The sequence below is a fragment of the Pyxicephalus adspersus genome, chromosome 4, assembly GCF_032062135.1.
Source record: "Pyxicephalus adspersus chromosome 4, UCB_Pads_2.0, whole genome shotgun sequence".
In the NCBI taxonomy this organism is placed as follows: domain Eukaryota; kingdom Metazoa; phylum Chordata; class Amphibia; order Anura; family Pyxicephalidae; genus Pyxicephalus; species Pyxicephalus adspersus.
The window spans coordinates 72,906,685-72,922,494 of record NC_092861.1 but is presented as its reverse complement, the minus strand read 5'-3'; the positions used below and the strand labels follow the sequence as shown (position 1 = coordinate 72,922,494).

General features: G+C 33.8%; 1 protein-coding gene across 1 annotated transcript in view; it reads left to right on the top strand.

Annotated features, from left to right (window-relative positions):
• CNR1 (cannabinoid receptor 1) overlaps positions 1 to 13,732 on the top strand; it is a 40,938-nt gene extending 27,206 nt beyond the window's left edge. The window contains exon 3 of the mRNA XM_072408624.1: positions 6,136 to 13,732. Coding sequence (XP_072264725.1) covers positions 6,195 to 7,583 — 1,389 coding nt within the window. The 5' untranslated portion in view covers positions 6,136 to 6,194 and the 3' untranslated portion in view covers positions 7,584 to 13,732. The remainder of the gene's footprint in view (positions 1 to 6,135) is intronic.
• Positions 13,733 to 15,810: the final 2,078 nt, after the last annotated feature.

Below are 15,810 nucleotides of genomic sequence, written 5' to 3'. Positions count from 1 at the left end.
TCCCTTCTCTTTAAGGACCACAATAAAGAAATTTAACTTGTATGCCTTTTGCAGTATTGAAAAATATTTTTTTTGCTACTTTTTTGCTACAGCATGTACTGGAATGTTTTTCATGACTAAAACATTTAAAATATACATTTTAAACTATCACAATCTCTACTTTGGACACAAGACTGAACATGCCAAATTAGGACCCTACCAAGTGCTTATTACAGCATATATTACATGGGTTGCCCAGTCCTGAGCCCACTGTAGCCTCCTTTTGTTTCCAAATCAGACAGCTCAACAATTTGTTCTGATTTGTATAAAATATATGCTTCCAATTTTCCTATAATGACAAAGTCTCATCCACACACAACAAGCACCTCATCTACCTTAAACAATATCTGTAGGTAACAAGAAGACCTTTCAAAAACATGGCGGTCCAAATAAAATGTCCAGAGACCTGCTATAATCTACAGCCTTGTTGTAACTTTGATCTTTCAACAATTAAGTAAAAAGGAATGCTTTATATTTGAGGACTTGTGTGGTGGTATGCTCTAACGTTTGGAAATTATGTAAAATGTGGGAATTTTGGGACTGTGGGAATCAGTCAGTGGATTCAAGTTAGGGAAACTTTGTTAGTCTTTCCTCATTCCTGTTTAAGTAAAAGAGTTACCATTTACAACTAAACGATGAACAGCTAAATCTTTTGTGCTGAATTACAATCAAGTTATTTTCTGTTTGACTCTTTGGGGTTTACTTACAAAGCAGTGAATCTGGCACACAACAACCATATTCCAGCAGGGAATCAATCAGTCCCACTGAAGTCACATTCTCCATTATGCAGTATGTACAAGTAGCCCCTTTGGAATTTGGCAGATATACATAAAATGGCTGCTGAGTGTGTATGTGTTTGTTTGCATAGGTATTAATATACCAAGTTAGCAAATACTGGCTATTAGGCTGGCTTTATTATCAGGTGATCGCTGATGGTTATAAAGAAAGGAGGGCACAGACCCAGTACTGAAAATACGTTCTATTTTTAATATTTCTGTTTGGGAATTTACTTTAGATATGTCACTTTTTATTTGCATGGTACACCAAAGATACAAACTCTGTCTGCACTGTTAGTACTAAAATCGTTATAGTTAAACAAATCTGGATGTGGTGTGGTATGATATTTATTAACTAGATAAATTGCAAATCCCATATCTAAATCCTTAATCAAACAGCTCACGCTCAGTTACACTTTGTTATATTACACTTGGCTAAAAAGGATTGAGCAATTTGTTGTATATAGTTCTTTGATCACATTCAAACCAATGATGCTTGTGGAAATCTAAAGGAGCAACATCACTTTCATTCTTATAATTGACTAATAACTTGAGAAGGGAGTGCAAATGTAATTGTTTAGGAGACACATGTAATGTTGTCCAAGTAACCAGCGCAGAGATATTTATTGGTACAGTAGCCCAGCAGTGGCATATTTTAAAAACTGTTTTATCCATATCATAAATATACCAGTTTTATATAGACATAAATAGATCTGTTCCAATCACCCTTGGACTGACACAACCCATGCGTCTGATTGGTCACTGGCCACAAAGGCTGGCATACATTATTGACTCCTCCTTCCAGCTCTCATGAATAGATCATTTGCATGCTTCTGATTGGTCACTGGCCACAAAGGCTGGCATACTTTTTTGACTCCTCCTTCCAGCTCTCATGAATAGATCATTTGCAGGCGTTGTAGTAATGTCACAAGGTAATGGGATTATGAGAAATGCAAACAAGTAGTTCAGGGTGCAGGTAACTGAATTAATTAAAAAGGAACACTACATAGGAGGAGAAGAGAGAGGTTTGGTTTGAGGGCACGTTAAAGTGCTAACTCAAGTTCAGCTTTAAAGAAAATTTGGACAGAGAAAAATATGAAGCTGTTAAAAATAGTGATTGCCTGTATATAATTCTAGATGTATTGCTTTTATTGACCTGGCACAAACACTGTGTGTCTTTGACCCGATGATTTAAATTTATTTTACCATTACTCTGTTTGTTACATGTATATTTTAATTAATTTCTCCATTTAATTGCTGTGTATTATCTTGCTCTGTCTTTTACACATATCTTAACCTCACCACTAAAATCTCATATTAAGGCTATTTCAGAAGTTCAATCTCTTTGAAACCTAACCCCAAAAGAAAACAATTACTTACACTGCCAATTTAAATGCTCTTTTTTGATGAGGGGAACAATAAGAAGCACTTTTACACACCCTAGCCGTTGATACCCTTCAATGTCGTGGCCCTGCTGACAGCCCTGAGTTAGGATGACAGAAGACATCTAATGGAAATCAATTCAAGCACCCCATTTTAAAGAATGGAACAAAGTAAATTTGTCATATAATGTGAACAAAAGTGAAACATAAAACATCTTCAGGGCTGCTGGTGGAAACCAGCACTACCAAATGAGTCCCATCTAATGATACACAGCTATAAAGGCAGACAGTAGTGGATTATGCTAATATTTTTACTATAAGGAGTACATATTTGATATCACTCTAATTTTTCCTGAAGAAGTAGACTCTGCGAAACGCATAAAATAATACTCGAAATTGAACTTGTGTACCATCATTACCATCACTATACCAACAATATACCCTTCTTTGTTTCTAATAAGTCAATAAATTGGTTTTGTAGGTTTGTAGGGTTGTAGAACTCTGAAAAGTGGCTGATTCAGGGGTGCCTTAAAAGTCCATTGGAATTGTGGTACAAAATAAAATATTTGGATGTGACACCAGAACCAATAAAACCAACCAAACTAGTTCCTGGCCAATAGGGATTGGGCCTAAATAATGTAATTATTGCAAGATCAAGATACACATTCAATGGAATCCTTGATAAAGTGCAGTCACCAAGACTTAAACTGGTCAAATATTTTATACCCATTGCCCTTTGTACATAATATCATGGTTCTAAGATTTCGTCTTAAAAAATGTTCATTTTATTGGGCTATGAAGGTGTGTACGTTGATCTCTTTTTCCATTTCCCAATCATGCATGTGATTAATATAGATATGGTTTGCTGGAGCACCCAGCTTTACTCATGAAACTGTATCCTCTCCAGCCTTGGAGAGCTTTATTAAATCAGGCACAAGAAAACAAGCACATTTTGTTAGCAGCAATGTAAAAAACTGTGACTGTTAACGGAGTGAAATCACAGCAATTAGTATCAATCATACATCGGCAATTTTCCCCCATTGTGATGTAAAAATTTTGAATGATGGGAAATGTAACAGAAAAATGGGTTTAGAGTGGCTCCATTCTTTTTATGGTTTCAAAATTTTGCTAATAAATCTACCATGCTTTTGAAAAAAAAATTAGGATTTTAAATTCTTTTCTAAAAAATCTCAATTTTTACGCAGATTTTCAACATAGACTCAGAATTCTTAATTGTTCTGACCAGAATCGATCATATCTTACCTTACCTACCACACTTATCCGCTCCCTCATTTTCCTACTGGAACCATACCCAGACCTTTGACATTACATTAGGTCGGAGATTACAATAAGTGTGCATCTCTCAAGGATTTGCTGTTAAATGCCTGCCCTTAAAGGTAGTTTGGTTGGGGAATGCTTCCCGCTAGAGTGGTGGAGTAGCTGTCTATTAACAGTTGACTCTGTCGATGTGAATTCAGGCCGTTTTTTAAAAATGTTAGTACTGATGGAAATATATACATGTGCCCAAAAAAGAGTATATTAGTTTTGAATATAACACAAAGAATAAAAAAAAATTATTTCAAAACATTATTTAATGACCGCATTTAATATTGTTATTTCAATAACTGGGAGTTTTCAGCTTTCACAATAATTCTGCATTACACGGTGTATAGTGATCTGCATTGTAGCACTCACATTGTAGTTATTCTAGTGTAATGTATAATCCAAGGTTTATTTAATTTACAGAGTATTTCCAAGAAGGAGTTACATTGTTTTTTTCTTACAGAGGAAGGCTGATCATTTTTATAACCCTTAGATCAATAACTTTCATAGGAAAGATTTAATAGTTTGAAATCCAACTTTTTGTTTTGAACTTAGGCTTGCTTTGAGATAGGGGTATTGCGGGAAAGAAACATATGTTTAGGTATCTAAAGCTGAAATATTTGCTAAAAAGTGTCGGAGGTCTTAAGTAGTTGATAAGTCAATACTAGACTAATACTACAATACTAGATAAACTCCAATTTGATATGTAGGCCCTGGGTGGGTACCAGTGGGCTCACTGTTTCCTTCTTTCCTTGAGACTCTATTGAATTTAATTTAAGATTTCCCCTCTGTAGTTTCTGTTGCCAAACAATGTCCCTTTCCAGAGATAAGTGCCCCAAATACTGATATAACTTTACTATCTAATATGGGAAGCCTTACATCTTTATTTAGGTTTTTGGCAGTAGTTTAGCATTACTGGGAATTCTAGTGGCAATGATATCCCATATCTGATGCCTCCCAAGATAGGGGGTGATTGATAAACTGAGGGCTTTTGTGGTTCTGTAGGGATGTAACTGCATTAGATACCACATACATTTTACAGGATTTGCCTAAAGATAACACAAACCCTTGACAGATGTAATTGTTTTTTTTCTAGCTGTCAATAATTTAGAGGCCCATGGTTTGTACACCTTTAGTCAGAACAGTTGAAGTTGATTTTAATTTAAAGAATTTTAAAGTAAGGCTTTTTGCTAAATGTGGGTGGATTTACTTAAAAAATCAGGTTGTTCACTCAGCAAAGTAATTATGAGAATGACATTTAATTTAGCTTAGTGAATGAGTTAAAGATCTGCTGACTTCAGCCATTCAATTGTGTGGAATGAGAAATTTTTTTAAGTGAATTTGTATTACATTTCCCAAGCAAGATTTCACTTGTAGAGTAATAAGTCACTCTTCTTAAAGTGAATAGCATAAACTCTATTAGAAAATCAACCATATGCTTACAACTATGTACAGTAATAACTTCTTTATTGGCCACAGACCTTTCAGATTGCCATATAAATTACAGTATGTGATTCAGCTTGCCAGCAGCCACACAGATAAAAAAATATCAGTTTTGGTTGACTGTAAAAAGATTGTATTTGTAGCTTCTGAAACATTTAAAATACAGCAAAGGTTGTTTGTGCTCCTAAAAAATGTTGGATACATGCCCACACCTTTATTGGCAGACAACACAGTTTATAGTTAGCAAAGAACTGAAACTTGTATTAAATCATGGAAACTAAGCTACTTTTCTTCCAGCTTTGGACCACTTTATCAGTGACTTATAGTTGCAGCACAAAAAAAGGTCATAGTAGTTATAATACTGTAGTAATGTGTTAATATTTGGGTTGATTTATGTTATACTAAACTAAATGAGCCATCACATCAGTGTTTGTTGTTAACAGACATTTAGAATAACTGCAGTATAGAAAAGGAGTTTCTTATTTCATTTAGGATAATGGGTAGAGCCATGAAAATAATTACTGGTGCTTTTGGTTATCTGTTCATGCAAAGAGATATGACCATCTGTCAGCAAATTTCAGAGGAATTGGCTGGGGGAATAATTTATAAATAGAGCCCTAAAGGTAATGAAAAAATGGCTTGTACAAACAAGGGCATTGATGGCTTGTCAGATATTGGTCAAAGATTGACAATTTAAAATGATACTGTTGTGACTTTATTGTGCTTGATCATATGTAGAAGTAAAAACCAGTTATCCAACCTACCAATACCCTATATGTTTTATATTTACAGGATCATATGTGCAATCAAGTAAAAATTAGTAATAAAAAATGCAAAAAGCTAACTAGCTATTCTAATATTTACACACCAAAATGAAGCCTTAGCTTAACATACTTTGTTTTCTCCTGTCTGTTTATGTTTCTCACATATTCATATACTCGTATATTTGATCTTACTTTTGTCTATTTATTTTTCATATTTTTTGTACTAGTACTTTTTATTGCTTGACATTTTTGACTGTTAGCTCATCAAAATATCTATTTTTTTTATTGATTTAATCATTTTGGTAAATAAGTCTACAGCCGTTCATTTGGATTACATAATTCATCTTGACAAGACTTAATAGAAAATTTATTTTGTCTGTTTACCTTTTCTATATTGCTCTGCTGCAGGTTTGAAGCCAACAATCTATCTTTTCCACTGGGAATATATTTAAGAGAAACCTGGGGTGATGAAGACTGTGGTGGATGGCCTAGCGGACACCACATTCAGAACAATTACTACTGACCTGCTCTATATGGGAGCAAATGAAGTACAGTATGAAGACTCAAAAAGTGATCTTACAAAAATGAGCTTTTACGCACAGAAACTACCTTTATCCTCGTATCAAGAAAAAATAATAGACAGTCAAAGTACCCTACATCTGGATTCATTTAATTCAACTGAATATTACAACAAGTCAGTCACTACCTTTAAAGATGGCGAAGACAAATTACAATGTGGAAACAATTTCATGGACATGGAATGCTTTATGATTCTTACCCCAAGCCAACAGTTAGTCATTGCTGCTCTTTCCATAACCCTGGGTACATTTACTGTGCTGGAGAACATGCTTGTGCTGTGTGTCATCCTGCAATCTCGTACTTTGAGATGCAGACCCTCCTACCATTTTATTGGCAGCTTGGCAGTTGCTGATCTTTTAGGCAGTGTAATTTTTGTCTACAGTTTTGTTGATTTTCATGTTTTTCATCGAATAGACAGTCCTAATGTTTTTCTTTTCAAACTAGGTGGTGTGACAGCTTCATTCACAGCCTCAGTTGGCAGTCTGTTCCTAACTGCAATAGATAGGTACATCTCCATACACAGGCCAATGTCATATAAAAGAATAGTTACAAGGACAAAAGCTGTCATTGCATTCTGTATGATGTGGACGATAGCTATTGTCATTGCTGTGCTTCCTTTGCTGGGATGGAATTGCAAGAAGCTAAAATCCATATGCTCAGATATATTCCCTCTAATTGATGAGACTTATCTGATGTTTTGGATTGGGGTAACCAGTGTTCTTTTGTTATTTATAGTATATGCATATATGTATATATTATGGAAGGCTCACAACCATGCTGTGAGAATGTTGCAACGGGGCACCCAAAAGAGCATCATAGTTCACACATCAGAAGATGGCAAAGTACACATCACTAGACCAGACCAGGCTCGTATGGATATTAGGTTAGCAAAGACACTGGTGCTTATTTTAGTGGTGTTAATCATTTGTTGGGGTCCTCTTCTCGCCATTATGGTTTATGATGTCTTTGGAAAGATGAACAAGACTGTAAAGACAGTGTTTGCCTTCTGTAGCATGCTATGCTTGCTTAATTCGACTGTGAATCCTATCATCTACGCTCTTCGAAGCAAAGACTTGAGAAGTGCATTTTGTAGCATGTTCCCTCCTTGTGAAGGGACTGCACAGCCTCTTGATAACAGCATGGAGTCTGACTGTCAGAACAGACATGCACATAATAGTAATGTCCACCGAGCAGCTGAAAGCTGCATTAAAAGCACAGTAAAGATCGCCAAAGTGACCATGTCAGTATCTACAGATACATCTGCCGAAGCAGTGTAAGTCAGTAACACTGATAGAAAGAAAAGTGGAGTGAGCCCCCTCTAAATCTCAGTTAAGAATAACATGAGATAAACAGCAACCAGTATCCCTGCTACTGATACAAAATTAAAGCAGTAGGGAAAAAATGGAGAAAAAAGTTTTACTCTGTTATAATCCTTAGTTGAGAATACAAAAAAGAGCACTAATTTTATTATACAAGAATATTTTTTAATTATATAGTTTAATTTATTTTGAAAAAAAAAAAGAATTGAACAATTCTGATATAGATTTACATTTTTTAAAGTATTGTTTGTAGTCCTTGAAGTATTCTGTGTTGTCCATCAGGACCTTTATCGTTTGTATTGTGTTTGTCGAGATATACAAACAAAGAAAAAAACTGGAAGACTTTTTAATACCTCACATCACTATGATGAAAGTTATGCTTAAAATAGTTTTAGAAATTAGAGGTAATCTTCTAGTTTGCCAATTCCAGAAAAATTTATCTCCAAGTTTGACAATGCAAGACTGAATTTGGTTTCCTTTACTTGCACAGAAATGGAGACCATGATAATACCATGATTCATTGAAAACAGTAGGAAATACATTTATATATGGTCCTACTGTTAACTAATAATATGTATAAAACAATGCAGGACTGTCTTTTCTTTTAAATCTTAACATCAAAGGGTGTTATATATTTTGCAACTAAATGTAATGGGACAAATGGCTTCTACAAGCAAGGGCATTGATGGCCTATCAGATGTTTGTTCAAAGATTGACAGTTTATAATTATACTGTTGTGAATTTAATGTGCTTGACCATACGTAGAAGTAGGTTAAAGTCAGTAATCTAAACTACTGATATCCTATATGTTTTAAATGTACAGAATAATATGTGTAATCAAGTAAAAAAGTGATATAAAAAACTTTTAGTAAGTTTTAATGTATTGTTATAATGTATTTCATTTGTGTTTCTCAATGTAATGTGCATGTCTGTTTGTAAATAATGATATAGGTCATCTTATTAAAAATGACCGACAACTATGATTAAGTATAATATAGCTCTTGTTGCACTATTTGCACATGGATTCAGTTTCTAAAATTGAGTTCTACTATAGTAAGTATTATTGTATTTACTGAGAAGTAAAAGATACTTTCGTCCATGAAGTATTAACAGATATTTAATAAGACTAAAAATGAAAGGTGAAATCCTGAAAAAAAACTACTACTAATTAGTACTAATTACTAGTTTTAAAAAAATCCTATTTTGAAAAGCACAAATTTATTGATTGAAAGGATATGCTAATATCACAGGCAAGTACTGCACATATGAATTAAATAGGGAACCAGGAAATACAGAGCACACTATAAATTGCCAGTTTTCCAAATAAATTGATTAATATCTTGGTAACTGTCTTTTTTTTTTTTAAAAACTAAAAAAGATACAATATACCATTTGACAGTAACAGTCATTGCTCTGCAACATTTTTTGTGTAGTACAAAACGGTTTAAACCTAACTTGCTAAGTAAATGTTTCCTTTGCACAGGCACATTTATTTTGGTTGTATTAAAATGCATTTCAATTATTTTACGTGTTATTAATAAGTGCCTGTTTATAAAGGGGAAAATGATCACACTTTATAGTCCTTTTTCTCTTTCATGATGCTGGATGAGTATTTATCCAGTGGGTCATGTCTGAAATTTTATAAAATGCACTGCTGATTTGTTGATTAAATATTGCATATTTTGACATGGTGCACTTTATTTTACTGACCAGTTCATAAACTGACCCCATTGGCATGTTTATGCTTAAAACAGATCGTGAAAATTATATACAGAAATAATAACATCTGTTTTTAGACTAGCTTAAAAGCAGAAACATCTCAAGAATAAGAAGCTCTGTATTATTAGATACAAGAAATAGGTTAGCTATTATAATTATGATACAAAAATGTGCCAAAACGTAATAAATTTGTATGCTCTACTCTGATAGTCCGAGAGTTTTGACCAACTAATGACTACTAAACAATACACAGTTTAAGGGACAACATAAAGCACACATTGCATACATTTTGAGCACCATATACTGCAAGAATGCAATAAAATAACAGAGGAGCCAATAACATTTGTAGGAGATTAGGTATTTACTAATTATAATAGTAGAGGAGCGTAGTCATTAGTGTAATTGTATAATGAAGAGTTAGGCAAGTGCTTTCAGGTTTCTCTACATTTTTGTAAGGGAAACTGAATACAGTAATACCTCGCCTAACTAATGACCCTGCTAATCAATTTTTCAGCTAACAAAGATTTTTTTCCACTGAGTTTTGGCCTTGGCTAGCAAATGCATTTGTGGATGTTGGACAGCAAACTGCAGCCGCTGTGAGCTGTATTTTAGTTTTGTTTGGGCTAACGAGTGTGACTCCGGAACAAATTATTTTCATTAGCCAAGGTATCACTGTATCTTGAATGCCATGTTGAAGCCCATGGACAGTGATGGGTTTCTTCCTTTACATACAACCTGCTAATTGGCTAGGAGGTACTGAAGTAACGATGTAACACTGACCTCATAATGTGCATATTTCAATTATGCCAAAAGTAATTATAATTAGGTTCTACCACCGAAACATTGAACCCTATGGGCAACTGTAGACATTTTCAGTAACAAAAGAAGGATAAAATAATATGTCTGTACTGTTAAATAAGTACTTAGTTGTACTAAGTATATTTAACAGGTTTGCTGACAAAAAAAAGATAGTTTAAAAATAGTTTATCAAAAATGATTACAGTGACTGACAAAGATAGACACTCGCATTATTCATCTAAATGAGTATTAAGTTCACTTTAGTGCAGTAAACTTGTGTTCAGTTTAGGCTGTTCACATTGAAAAGACAATGCTACCTTTGGACTGAATATTATGATTTAGGTAATATTATGTTTACCAAATCATATGTTAGTATATATTGCTTTCCTTTTTAAGAAAAAAGAAATCTGCTTTACCCCTGAGTGGGTATTTAAGGTAAAACAACTTCACTTTATTTGCTAATGTTCATTTTGCAAAGTAAACATACACTTTTCAATGTGAATATTATTTTGCTAGGTGAACAACACAGCTTCTTTAGTAAATCTACGCAAATAAGGAACATTTACACCTGAAACATTTACAAACACAGTTTCCTTTCCATTGCTGGTCTTCTAGCATGATTACTTGGAGAACACTTTGAAAAAAGTAACACATTAATATTTATTGCAAGTAAATTAAGTAGAACAGTTTGTCTTGGTGTCTGCTATGTATTAAGGCCACATTAGGTTTCATTAAAAACGAGGAAATTAAATATGCTAAAGACTAGTTAAAACAATATACAAAATTCCTTAAGGTATTTCTAACGCAGGAGGAAGCACATTTTATTATATTCCTACACCACATTCAAAAGCACATCACATTATATAAAAAGCCATTTAAAAAACTAATAAATAATTTTACACATGAGAGATTTCTAGTCATCCAGTGCAGACATTTGCCAAAGGTATGTTGAAGTGTAATAAAATATTAAAGAAAAATCAGGAGAAGTAAAAATAAGCAGAAGCAACAAGAGCGATTTTTTGAAACTGTATTCTTGTACATGCAACAAAATTTTACAGGTTGTTTTATACTATCAAGACTTAAATAAATCACGGGACAATGGGGCTGTCTGGCACTAAAACTAGTGCTTGTTCATATGACAAATCGTATTGTGTACAAGTTTGTGACATTCATTCATTATTCATTTCCATGCCAAGCCTACTGGGGCTAAGTTAGTGTAAAGAACTAAGCTACCTGAATCACGTTCCAATGTTCTGTATTTACTATTTACTGTGTAGTGTGCTAAAACAAAAATCTGCGGTGTTTTATTTTCATATACAGGGCCTTATGAAACCTCTTGTATATACATTTTTAGTCTTTTTCTCTTACTTTTACGTAATATTTATATGTCAGCATAAAGACATTTGGAACACGTGTTGTAACGTTTGATAAAGGTGTGCTCATTTTTACTTTTGATTAACAACCCAACTGAGCTTGCTTAAATGTGCAGTTAGTTTTGGAGCATGCATTCAACCCTAATGGTTTTTAAAGGATTTGTAAATGTTGTCTTGACTTTCATTACACTTGTAGCATAGCAGTTTATATGTTAGAAATGTTAAGCAGGAAAAGGGATTGTCCATATATTTTGTTGAACCTAAAAGTGATGACAATGTAGGAGATGTATCAGCAGGTGTGCATCAGAACAAATCTTTTCAGGTGGCCTTGTATGAAGTTGTCCAGTCATTGAACTGGTGTCATTGAGTATTAACACCATTTTGGGTGACCTGTATGTTCACAGGTACCAACATCCAACTTGTACAAACATGAGGACCTCATCCAATTCTAGGAATTTGCAACACTAACTTTTATTAGTTACAGTTCAGGTTAATGATTACGGTTCATGATTGTTATACATCTAATATTTTGTTTGCCAGGTATATTATGTGTATTAGTGACCTAAACACCAGAATATATTTTCTCAGACATTAAATAGACAAATTGGTAGATGCTATTGTGTGATGACTGCACTTCCCATGTAAGAAAAAATGATTATGACACATTCCATATAATCTAGCATCTCAATCTTATTGATCTAGAAAGATTAAGTGAAGTAAGTATTAGATCTGGGCCCCATCAGCAATGCTAGACAATTTTTAAATGCCTAATCTGCTAATATATCCTTATGATCCAAATGCAAAAGTTTTAACTACTATTACATTCTTTCCAGATGATCAACTAGATGGCTCACTAGTCAATGGACTGCAAGATTTTTGCAGTGTATAAAACTGACATTATGCATTCACTTAACTACATCTTTGAACAATGAACTTTTCGACATTATTTAGAAGAGGTGTGCTGCTCCATTCTACAGAAAAGCAATGTTAATGACACCAGCAATGAGATACGGAAAAGTATGCTAATGAGAACATTTCTTATTGCTAACAAATCCTTGCTGTTAAGGTTCTCATTTACTTGGGTTGGTAGGTTGTTGGTATAGTACGAAGCTACTTGGATAAGCGATAAACAACTTTAACGTTACAAAACAAGTACACTTGCATGTCCCAGTGTTTGGTATTCTGAGAAATGATTACATTGCTTTTGTTATTTATTTATTTTTATTTTTTGGAATAAGATGAATGGTGCCTTAAAGATAGAAAGCTATTATATTGTATTATTGTTATAAAACAGTAGGACTGAGTACACCTTTCTCATTGGTCTCAATGTATTCATGTACTTCCATCTCCTAACCTAACTTGTATGAACTGTAATAGTAACTGTTTAGTCTAATCTAGTGTTGATCGTCTATTAAAAAATGTTCATACAATGTATAAATATGTATTTGAGAAAAAACAAAAACTTGTATATTTGTATCATACAGAGATTATCTTGTTGTTGCAATTGCTGTAAATGTTTTCTTACATTGGCCTTTTGATAAAACTGTTGGAATGGTTGAAAGTAAAGTAAAAGTAAAAGTCATCTGCTCTATTAGGGCTGAATGTATGTAAATATGATAAATATATTTTGTTGGAAACCTTTGGGAAGCTGAGTTAAAATTATCTCCAGTTTTATGGTGGAACTGATAAGCGTTGATGCTGTCTGCTGACTAGTTAAGTACTATAGGCCTGCTAAAACATACTTTAAAAAGCCTGTTCTTTCAGCCAATAGAAGTAGGAAATCAAAATACTCAAGTTTATTTCCATTTTCACAGCTAGGTACATTGAGTGAGGTTCATTAAGAGTCAAAGCCCAGTATCAGATTTCAGTCATGCTCTGTACATTAGCTAGTGCACAGCTGGCTTGTGATACCTTGCTTTGCTCTCAGTAATTAATGGAGATTATTCAATATTGTCTGTGATTCAAACATTGAACTTCTTATAAGAAGAATATTGTGTAATTTGGTGTTTGTTCCGCTGGTAACTCCCCGTGTTTCTGCTACAATATCTTTTGTTCAGTAACCTGTTTAAAAAATGTACACAAAGTACTAGTATATTTGTCTTTTAAAGTATTTTCACTCTCTGTAGGAAAGTGTATTTCTGTAATATTTCCAATATCAAACTACCATACCATATTTTATTTATACTCTGTAATTAAACTGTTCTTTGAAACATATGATCACCGTGTAGTGTTTTGTGTAATTATTCTTGTCTGCTAGTTATTAAAATTTTAATTGAAAGCACCAGTGGTACTTCAGAATGCCAATGAATAATCAGAACCGCTACATTTAAAAAAGATTTTTATAAGGAAAAAGTTTTTTTCCTGTTTAATTGAGCACCCCATCCCTATTTTATTGTTGTTTGCTGGCAAACTGATGTTGTTTACTGGCCAAACAGCTCTTAGGTCTTGCTTGCTACACTAAATACACGTTGAGCCATCCCTGCTGCTCCCTGGAACTATGCCAGATGTCCGCGGGTGCTGCCAGAGGAAGGCTGGCCTGTGTGTGGAGGTAAGTATTAAAAAAATCCAGAATTTTAGAAAATCTGGCACACCTCAGGTCTGGAGGTTGCCAGATTTTTGACTGTCAACCTGTATTAAACGTTTAATTTAAACTTAACTTTCACTTTTTTCTTACTATAATATATTGCCTAAGGCCCAGACAAGGTCGTTCTGGAATATGGCTCATTGGTCTTTTTTGTTTTTATTCTTCTTTTGAACCCTATTCTTTCCATGTAATGGATCAATATTCCTTGCACTGCTACCAAGATTGAGGCACTATTCTTTCCATTAATACAGAAGATGGTGCATAATTCCCCTAAAAAACACCAATGATTTTATATTGTTTCTTCCCTTTTCATGCAAAAAAAAAATCCACAAAGTGTAATATATCACAAATATAGTTCTAGAATGGTATTACTAAAAGTATAGTGCAAAGATAAAAAATCAGGTTTATTTTAGTAGCTAAAGAGAACATGCAAAATGCATTTCTTCAAAACAATCAATGATAATAGATTTTGGTGTAAAATATTAGATATTATTGTTTGCTAAGTATACTGTATGCAGCACTTTGGTTGTGCAGGAATCTGCAGCATCCACGGCATAGCCTCACTGTAATTCTAACCTCCCCAGCGGTTCATTTCTTTCAGGTTTTTTATGTCTAAAAGCGGTACATTGTTTTTCATGAAAATTTATTTTACAGTATAATATAATAGTATGAGTATAATAAAGTTGGATAAATTAGAAAAATCTATTAAAAAAAATTTTTTAATTTAATTGTTTTAATTTTTTTAAATTAAAAAAACAAAAATACACATTATACTTTTACTAATATACATACTGTAAAATAAATGTTCTTGAAAACATTGTACTGCTTTTACACATATAAATCCAATGAATTGCATTCAATACAGTTACTTTGTATTGAATGCAATACAAAAGGATTTTGAATTTCCCGCCTCGCCGGCAACGTACACACGCACCGACGTCACCAGGAACTCCCCGGTGACTCATCGGATACAGAAGCAGGAAGAAGGAAGAAGACGCAGATTGCGGCGCTGGACGGCGCGGGACGCCGGTGGATCAGGTAAGCGATCTATTCACTAACCTTCCCAAAGGTTAACATACCCCGAGTGTGACTCGGGGTTACCACTTTTAGCAACTTTTTTCTACCCCAAAACCTCTAGGCAGGTTATTAGGAATTACTGGAATTACATTTATTTTTGGTTATTAAGGATAAATTGCATTTGTACAGTATAAATAAAGCATTTTAGCTTTTAATTAACACCATATTACACTAATACCCCGGGATCAACCTCTAATTAGTTTGTAAAAAGCAGCCCAAAAATCTATGTAAAATGCAACTCATTGAAGCCTTGTAATGAAAAAACAGGGTTAGCGCCTTTAAGAAAAAAATAAAAAACAGAAAAAACTTACATGGAAACATGTCCACATACTGTGGTATTGCAGTTACTCGGGAAAATAAAGCAAACTATAAGTTAACCTCTAACAAACCTGGCCATTTACAAATCTGATTTCGATGAGAAAAGAAACACGAGTCCATGACAAGTGCTGAGCAAAGCAACAAATAAATGCAGAGATTTAAAAAGCAAGAGGTATATTCCATTCTGTTCCTGTAAAAAGTAAAAAATGGTCTCTTTTGTGTTCATCTCTCTAACCTTATTGATCAGTGAGGATGTGAATCACATTAAAAAATCAATGGATGACTTGAGAATGGGATGGGCAAAATCTTCACTTGT